The sequence below is a fragment of the Microchirus variegatus genome (assembly GCF_963457635.1).
Source record: "Microchirus variegatus genome assembly, chromosome: 5".
In the NCBI taxonomy this organism is placed as follows: domain Eukaryota; kingdom Metazoa; phylum Chordata; class Actinopteri; order Pleuronectiformes; family Soleidae; genus Microchirus; species Microchirus variegatus.
The window spans coordinates 28,060,343-28,070,499 of NC_139806.1; the positions used below are offsets into that span (position 1 = coordinate 28,060,343).

Consider the following 10,157-nt stretch of genomic DNA (forward strand, 5'->3'; position numbering starts at 1 on the left):
AGTTTGGGACACACTGGTGTAGAAGGTTGTTATTGCCTGGTGTCGCAACTTCACAACTGGAACATGGTGAATTCAGAGGTGACGTCATTCCCACTTCTGATTTCCAATGTGCCAGTAAATGGAACGCACCTCTAGCTCAGTGTGAGCTGGAACAGGCCCAAACTTGTCGTCCTCATTAAATCAATAGCCTGAGCGTGTGCTCGCCTCCTGCAATATCACATGCATGTACTTCAACGCAGGTCATCTCACATGGAAACAGTGTACAGAAATACGCACACACAGGACACAGCCAAGGCCAGTGATTTGCTGACGCTGCAAAGCCGATTGCAGCAAAAGCAAAGTTTTAATCAGAAGCAGGGGCCACTGCAGTGAGTGCAGAGCTCCCTGGAGATGTGCAGACTCCAGCAACAGCCCCTCTCACCTTACACAGACCAGCACTGGACAACTCCCTACCTTGGAAGTCTGTGCCAGTGTATGAAGCAGAAAAGCTTGGATGTTGTTTCTCGGGGACTATGTTTGACCTGTACCAGAGTTAAGATCTCTAATCAGCTTTTACTTCTTTCTTTTTTCTTCCTCTTTCCGCAACAGCATTGATTGTGAGTGTCTGAGCAGCAGCGAGGGCTCCCGGTGGTGGCCTGCCGTCCAGGGATCGGCTCGGCTAGAAGAGTAATAGAGTATCGATCCCTGCTGGGGCCCTGCAGACACTGAAGTAATGTGAATATTGTGGCTGAGCACGGCCTAATCATTTACCCTGCGACTGAGAACCTTTTCAACTATAGCATTATGGTCCTTCGCAGCGCCATCCATCAGCGGGAGAGAAACCATCAGCCGCACATACAAACACACAGCATCAGCCAGAGGAAAGTAATAAAACATAAGAAGTGGAATCCAGCCGTTTACAGCTAAAGGTCCTTTGTCGGGGAGTGAGGTTTTCTTTTCAACATGATTCAATGTGCTTTCTTCATTGTGTGGAACTTTAAGAGTCTATAAAAGTGATCAATCTTTTTCAGCAACACAAACAAAACATTGTTAAACTAGTTTTTAACACAATTTTCTTCTCATTACTTGGCACAAGTTACAACCTAGAGAGAAATAGTGAGCTCCTTTGCTTTAGAGCAATGGCTCCCATATAATTTCTTCTTTTGGCTTCTCCCTGTCGCGGTTGCCACAGCGAAACATCTGCCTTCATCTGCCTCCATCTTGCCCTATCAGAAATATTTTCAGGCATCTGCATATGTGATTTGGCAAAGGTTTTGAGCCAGATGCTCAAAACCTGGACTGGCACTAGGAGTACTGGTTGTGTGTTGGTGGCTCCCAAACAAGATGATTTCCATAAATTCTGATTTAATCTCCATATTTTTGCCAAGTCTCTGGTGCAGGGGAATTGATCACAAGCAAACGAGTCAGCCACAATCGATGGTAAGCAACGTCACAATCACATGTGACAGGAAATGGCCGCATCTTGTGTGTGATCATACTCGTATGTATAGTCGGTGAGTTCATATAGAAACAACGGCATCATCACTGGTGGTTAAACAGGTGGGTGTGGCTCAGACTGGTGGGTGTGGCATCTAAATGATGACAAGACCAAATCTGTGCATAATTTAGCAACTGATTGCAACATCATTTTGAATCGTAAATTGATAAAATGATGTCCACACTTAAAGGTGAAGTAAGTAGTTTATAGTACCATCTAGAGGAGAGGCTGAAATTTACAACTCCCTTCCCTGAGCGCTATGGTATCCTCAGCTGGTCAAATGTCGTCCTCGTTGTCTTTCTCCGTGTCAGCAGATGAGGTTCGTGAGGTGAGGGAGAGGGCGAGCTACCGTGGCCGTAGCAGACGAAGCGGAGAGAGTGGAGGCAGGACTTCTGCTCCAAGTAAAGAGACGCTTGATTTGTTCTCTCAAGTTTGTCCTTACAGGCTCCGGTAGAAACATGGCGTCTCTCTGCTAACAGTGGCTATGCAACCGTGGCCCGCGACCATGTTATTTTACATGACTTTTTGAAACACTACGAAAATGAAACAAAAACTATTATACAGCGACTAGACAATGCAGGAGCACATAATATGTATAAATAAGTGGATTTTGGGTTATATAAACCCATAAATACTACACAGTGTCCCTTTAAGAAAAACTTCATTTTATGCATGTTGTTTAAAACATATACTCATAAATGTTAAATAAAAGGTCGGAATAATTGATCAAATTTATTTGGGGACCCAAAAAGAATCTCCAATGACCCATCTATGGGTCCCGATCCAGACTTTGGGAACCACTATGCACTGTATTTTCCACATTTTTGTCAGGTTATCCAAAACATACACACATACATTTCAACTAATAAGTTAAACAAATTTGCATACTTTTTTCTCAATTTTTCGAGGACCCATTAAATACCTCCCGCGAACCACGTCTGGGTCACAACCCAGTGTTTGGGAGTTTGTTTTCCTGTAAAGGTTGTTTTGTCGGAAGTCTTATTTATTTATTTCCACTGCTGCAGAGAAAATGTAACACGCAATTTACCACTGACCTTTCTACTATTTTTTTTTTCCATCCAGGTTTGGCACTGGAATTTAAATTGCTTAAAAACAGGAAAAATGGCTAAGCAGAAATGTAATGTACCACCTGTAGTCTTGATTTTGTGGCATTACCTCAACCTAAAAGAAATAAGCGTGATTCTGGGGGGGAAGAGGAGGGGAGAGTCTGGGAGACAGTGTACGACAGACAGTGAGGCAAAAACATTTTATTAGAGCTTGCTCTTTATGCCCGCACGCTCTGCCACTGGGACATCGCTGCAGCCATAAATCGCAGAAATGCAACTGAGCAAGGATAACGGCGAGTACATGAGGCTCAGGGCGGTGGGAGGAGGAGGAGGTGAAGGCCGCGTGAACCTTCACCCTGACACTGACACACAATCACATCCAGCAGCTGGTCTGACTGACAGCTCGATAGCTTTAAATTCATTCCAGTTTATTTATGAACATTTCTTGCATGTCTACTACATGATTCAACTCTCCTTTTGCTCTTTCTGAGGTTTCAAATTTGCAATATTGATACCAAACTAAATGGAAGATTGAGCTTCTGTGGCTGAAAATGTGAAATGTTTTAATCCTGAAGCAGCTGCTTTATTAATTAGTGAAGAAAATGGACCTTCACCAAGTGTTACTGCGCTGAATTAATTAATAAAGCTGTTGTTCCAGATTGGTTTCATATAAATGAGTCTATTAAAGTGGATGCATAATTCAGGAGAAAACGGCTGCCTGTACTCACACTGCAGCAAAGTTTCTATAGGTTTCAACACAACCTGAGGGTACGGGTATTTTACCATATTTTACTGACTTCATCTAATTGTCAAGTGGTTTGCCACAGTTTGCTCTGGTTTAGATAAAATAAAGCAACGCTTTTTCTAGGTATGTCTAGAAACAACAAGATTGGTATAAAATAATTTTGTTTTTAAAATAGATTTAACACAAAACTACTACGTTGTGCCACATTTATGCTGATACAGTTACCACCTTGAGTGTCAGACATGTGAAGGCCTCACACTAAATTTTACAACATGTTGATTAGTGAAGCTTTTCACTGATATTTAAGGTTTAACAGATAATACTTCTTTTTCTGATACCCAATTTACTGATTTCTACCAATATTAAACCTATACTGGTATGAAAAAACATTTATATCATGGTATTTTTTTACAACTTTTAAAGATTTCGTGGTATAAAATGGTATTTAAAAGTGTAAATTGTTTTGTATATTGTACTTTTTTTGGTAATGCAAGTTTATTATTTATTATCTGTATCTTTACCGTCTTTGCTGCTGTAACGATGTAAATTTCCCCACTGCGGGACAAATAAAGGACTATATTCTTATATTCTTCTTATTATCTTATTTGCAGTAAATTGTTGTTTGGAACGTGTCAAACTTTTCAAACGTCTACGTTTTTCCCAAAAAACTGACACAGCTCCTCTTATTGGTACACAATCTGTGTCGTCCAGTTCCACCGTCTCATTTTTGGAAACAGTCAAGAGTCCAATTACTCCAATCCCGTTTTTGCAGCACAGCGTTCCATTTTCCCACATACCAGACTTGCGGGACTATCCATGAAAAATTTAGATAAATAAAACCATAATAAACTCTGGTTTCCAGTATGAACCAAACAACACTAAGATAATGTGAATCTGATCTGGCTCATAACTAGTTCTTGCTCGAGTGTATAAAACATCATCATTAGTTGTGCAGACTCTCGGGGAGCTGGAGTCAATTTTGATGATTTAACAGTCCTTTTCCACTTGCTGCTACATATCAGACTTTTCTGACAGGCTTTTAAGAAGGAAAACACTCTCCAGAATTTATTTTGAGCTGGAAACAACTGGAAATTTATGGAAATCTACAACAAATGATATGTAGGGATAAATCCTTTAAATATCCTCTAAATACAAGAGAAACCCATGAATCACTGAAGTCCTTCAGGACCATGTGCAGCCATCAGAGCTATTGTGGTCTCAGAGAGAGTGGGGTCAGGAGCTGCAGCCATCATCATTACTCTGAAAGTCTGACTTTGTCTTTAAAAGCTTCCCAGAAAGAATCCAATACATCAAAGGCTTTCAATATGAATCAATTGAGCAGGGGAGTATTCTGCTTTTGTTGTTTGAAAGGTGGATTACAGCTGGAGAAAACATACATTATTCTAAATCTATTGAGAACACAGGTAAACACAGGGACAATATTACTTTATGTAAAATAAAAAGGTGTATAAGAGCCTTTTTTTTACATAAAATAAATCAGAATTACAGACCTATATCTAATTTAAAGACCTACATTGCTAGGCATTCAAGGCTATTGGAGGAAAAAACGACTTTTCGTATGGTTTGAAAGAGAAATAAGGTATATTTTTCAAATCCAATGCTTTTATCAAAGTTAAGTAACCGTATTGAAGCACTAAAATTGGTGTTGAACGACTGTTTGTATGCGAGGGTGTTATTTTAAAGTAGCTTTGGTCAGAAACATGATTACATCTTGATCGTAAGGAACACTTCATCCTCTCAAACCTGCTCTGCCCTGTAGCTCTTTGACGTTCAACGTCACAATAAAGGTTTCCAGTGAAAATGAAATTGCTCAAAGTTAATTATTGGTCGTCTGTTTGCTTTGTGTTTTTTTAATCTTTTTTTCCTGGGTTTGTAATCAAAAGGCCAAGTCACAGCAGAAAATCCGTCTGTGTGTCTCTCTCTCTGTGAAAAATTTGGCGCTAAAGGCTCGAGACCAGTGATGAAGTGACAACTATCAAGGCAAGTTGGTCAGTCACAGCTTTTTCAAACAATTTGTCTTTTTTTCTGTTTTTTTTTGGTAGTTTACTCCTCCCGGTTTTATCTCTTGTTGTATTCAAATAATGAATAGAGCGACATGGTTTTCACTTTTACGACAACTCTTATGGTCCACATAAAGAAGGTGAGTGATATTTTGGTTTTATGAGATCAAGCAACATGACTTTTTCTATGGTGGCTGAATTTTGGATAATCAGGGCAGCTGATGGACAATATATTATGCCAATTTCCCATGTTTTTCTTGGTCTCTCTATGTAATTTGCATAAATAGCCATCATTTTCATGTCACGTAAAAGCTTATATCATAAGTGCTTTTCACAAAGGCCTCCATTAAAAAAAACTATCCATTAAAGTTCAATTTTGTCACAAAAAAAGAATGACTTTTTTTAATCCAAGGCCAAGTCACCAATAACAACTTTCTCATATGCATATTCGAATAGAAATCTTTTTAAAATGCCGAGTTAAATGTGCTTTTCTTGGGGGTTTCTAACCTCCTGCTGTCTGCTCTGCAAAGACACAAATGGTGTCCTGACAAAACGAATGCTTCTTTCTCTTCTTGACTTCTCCCAGTTTTCAGTTTGCATGACTGACATCAGCACAGGCCAGAACATATAATCTGTGTGACCCAGTTTCCATGGCAATGCACGTCGCCTGTCACTGCGGCGGCAAAATGGGCAGAAGGAGGTTACTCCATCCAGAACCACAGCCTGCTGTGTGTGTGTGAGAGAGAGAGAGAGAGAGCGGGGGGGATAACAGCAGCAAGAGAGTCAGCTCTCAGAATCCTGAGGTCCTGCAGCTGATGTCGCACGCCAAGCAAACAAACATACAGTAGCCATGATTAATGAGTAGTGACATAACGCTATCTGGTGAATTATAAACGATTAGTCATACTGTCGATAATTTTGCTGGCATTGAAAGTCAACAGTAACTGCATAAAATGATGAGAATTGACAGGGTTTGACAGGACGTCAAGGTCAGTCAACAATCTTTGTCTTTTCCAGCTCGACCGTCAATATCATCTGTAATCTCCACCAGTAAAAGAGTGATTAAAGGTATTAAAAAGAAGGTGTATGTAGGATTATTCATAATTGCCTTCCGCAAAATCCTCCACTGCCTACAATGACCTGTAAACTCACCTACAGGAAGTTTAAAAGGCCACACTGCATTGATAATGACAACACTGAGCAACAAGCAAGCGTGACACAAATACCACAATGTCGCCAATTCATCTCTGAAATGTTGATTTTCAATAGCGATGGATCGATACCACTTCACATAAACAGAAAATTGTTGTCAACACACAGCATACTTGCTGATAAAACTAATATAAGACCGATATCACAACCTTTAGTATCTACTTCTACCAATATCATAGTCAATAATATTGCAGTGAAGGTTCCCAGGAACCAAAGAGGCTTCCATACCTCTTTAAGTAAGAAGTGTGGGGCCACAACAGCACTTTCTGCACACAATGATCAAGGGACCGTGCACCTGATGGTCACTCTGGCTGAGCTCCAGAGATCATATGCAGCAGAAACGTCCAGAAGGACGACCGTTATTGCATTACTCGACTGATCTGGGCTCGATGGCAGACGGCCAGATGAAAGCCTCTCCCCTCAGTGAAAGAGACATTGAAGATGCCAAAAGGACTGAGTCTGGTCTGATAATGTTTGACCTCACTTTTAAGCATTATGTCTGCTTTCTGGACACGGGGGGGTGTGCTGCAGTGGCTCGAGCATTGTTGCCTCACAGCGCAGAGTTCTCACCGTGTAGGTTCTCCCTGGGTTCTCCGGCTTCCTCTCACTGTCCAAAAACAGGCTGACACATCACGGTCTGTTTTTCACTGTGTGTGTCCTGCTCTGTGTCCTGTGAATGTCGTTGAAAACAATTCTGAAGCTTGATTTACACACGCCGTCCAACTGGAGCTCTGTTACAATCCCGTCCACACATCTTGTGCTTGTTTTATAGTTTTTGTTTGTTTAAAAATAATGGGGTTTTAGGAAACAAACGCAATCAAGCGATCAACAACATTCGTTCTTATTGGTTGCTGTGAATACATTGGAAAGGAAGCTCAGGGAAAATTGACCACCATCCTGACCCCTGTCCAGGGTGTCGCCCCCGTCTTGCGTCAGCTCCAGCCCTCTATGACCCTCATGTGGAGGATAAAGCGCTCGGAAGTGGATGGCTGGATGGATGGATGGATGTCTGCTTTTGTTTTTAAAGTGTGAGGCACTTTGTAATGTCTGGTTTTGATAAGTGCTCTATCAGAACGATCGCACAACAAAACGCATCTGAGGCTGATGGAAATGTCAATAGTTCTTGCAGGTACATACTGTATATATGGGCATGTAATTTTCCACTGACGAGTGGTTTTAGAAGAGACACGATGGAGTCATCAAACGGATAAAACTTCTCAAGGGAACATGAATGTGTACAAGTGTTTAACTGCAACTACGTTTTTTGGTGGCAGCAGCAATCATTTGTGATCAAATTAATGAGGTTCCTTGAATGCACCTTGAATCTGCTGAACTTCAACATGCTGTGGTGGATTCTGCAGAAGCCATGAAACTTACCAGGGTCATTGCATGCATCTCATGAGCTGCTAAACTTCACAGGTCAACACCATGTAAACCCTGCATTACTCTGACTAGCTCTCATGCACACGTTTGTTCTTGTTTGCATTTGGAGGTGAATTGCCCTGTGATATAATCATGCTTGAAGTTTTTATCAGCTGTAATAGTTCTGTAACTTTTCTGGTAACTCACCCGAGGTCTCTTCCACACCACACGTCCAATCCTGTTGCCCTGGTAGAACAGTGAATCGTCGGTGGCGGGGAAACGGGGGTCCTCAAAGAGGAGGCCGCTCTGCAAGCACTGCCTCTTCAGGGTGGAGTACTGCTGCCCCTCGAAGGCCTTCACTGATGTGAACATCCTGCAGCCCTGAACAACACAACCAGGAAAGAGGGACAAGCAGTGAAGACCTGAGCTGCTGTACAAGGAAAATCCTCCAAAGGCACTCATACACTTCAAATTAACTGCTTTTCATCACAAAAAAACCCAAAACATTTATCTCTGGATGTATCACTACACCCAATTTCACCTCCTGCACCTCAGGAACTCCACTTACACTGCTGAGTGACAGCCAAATCCAGCAGACTTTAATACCTTAACAGTGAAAGCTCTCAGTGGGAATGAAAAGTCAATGTGTCCTGCTGCCTTGAGCATCGCCTGGATTCACAGGAGTCAAAATGATCAATCTGTCAATTTACTGACATCCTCCTGGGTCTAATTATCACTGCCATGCGCTGAAGGATCTGTGTACACACTGGTCAGCTCACGATCAGCGATGACTTCAGAGGGATGGGGCAGGTGGAGGCAAAGAATATGGAGCTATTGATGAAGGGCTAATCAATACTGAAAGGTTGGATTTATAGGTGACAACCACGGCTAATGCTTCTCTTCATCACCTTGAACTATTGATGTCAAGATTGTACCGTGATACATACATATTATGGGATATAGAGCTTCTTCCTCTCAAGATTTATGCTGTGACTCACAGGTGTTGTCACAATCTCAGAGTTGGGAGTTTTCATCAAAGACATAAAAATAAAAGCAGTAAATCCTCACAATATGAAAGGCTGTAATACAAACTTTTTGTATTCACGCTTGAGCTGGGATTTATAGCTATATTTAGCGATTTATTATCAAAAATAATGTATGTGCAGGAGTGATAACCCGCCTTTTCCTTCCCCCAAAAGATCATTGATGTTCCATATAAGTTTAATAAGGTCAATATGATTTTGTGTACTTTGTTAAAATTGTAATATAGTCTCTGGTTTCTTCTGCAGAAATAATGTAATCCATTCTCTAGTTTTCAATAAAAACATAATATCTGTGTTGTTAGCATCATCATTTAAAGCGAAACCCAAAATCTGATTTGTGATGCATGTGTAAAAGTGAGGCTACTTCCAGCTATTACTGCTATTGTTTTTTGACTAGCCTCTAATGTGTATGTTGTTCAATTCAACTGCTTAAACATAATATGACATTATTTTTTGTCACACAAAAAAACAGTGAGCGCAATAAATTGTTTGCATAGGAAGTAGCTTGTTTCTAGTGTGTCATAATATTTAAATTATACACCTAGTGTCACATAAAATCATGGTGTCATCTATCTCCTCTTTTATCAAAAAATGCAAGAAACCTCAGTCTGTTGCTTGAATAACCTTTTAACAGGTTGCTCGACAGGCTTCAAAGTTGGCAGGCGACTTAGTAAAGACGCCAGTGTATGCAGTGCCAACTTTGACATTGTTTGGATAAGAAATATGCGAGATACCTGTAAAAATATGACGGATATGTATCACTAAAAGAGCTGAACACAGGCACAAACAGGTACCGTACGTAAGTGTTTTTAAATACAGAATCACACCATTTGCTTGTACAGTTAAGTGAGACATAAAGTGAGTCGTAATATAAGTGACCTTATACTGGATAAATTTAAACCCAGACAGAGTTTTTATTAGACAAAAAGTTGCCCATTTCAGCAAAAATTGATTAATCAACGTAATTTGAATAAGTTGCTCTTGATGTGTGGTACATTTTATGCATGGCACATGGTAAAAGTAGGGAATCTACTCCTGTGTGCAGTAATAAAGTAATAAAACAAAGCCAGCTTAAGTCTGCTAATGCCTCATTATTATCCAGCAGCTCTATCAACAATCAAGCTACTTCTTTTTAATTGGGGTGAGTTGACCCGTTCACTTTGACAACCAGTGTCTGCACGAGATAAAAGTGAACAGAAAACAGCATCAATATGAAACATGACGCCTTTC

At 40.6% G+C, this 10,157-nt stretch overlaps 1 protein-coding gene across 1 annotated transcript in view; it reads right to left on the reverse strand.

Moving 5' to 3' along the window:
* capn5b (calpain 5b) overlaps nucleotides 1-8,256 on the reverse strand; it is a gene marked incomplete at both ends in the record, with an annotated part of 31,307 nt that extends 23,051 nt beyond the window's left edge. The window contains one exon of the mRNA XM_083889439.1: nucleotides 8,092-8,256. Within this exon, the coding sequence (XP_083745565.1) occupies nucleotides 8,092-8,256 (165 nt within the window). The remainder of the gene's footprint in view (nucleotides 1-8,091) is intronic.
* Nucleotides 8,257-10,157: the final 1,901 nt, after the last annotated feature.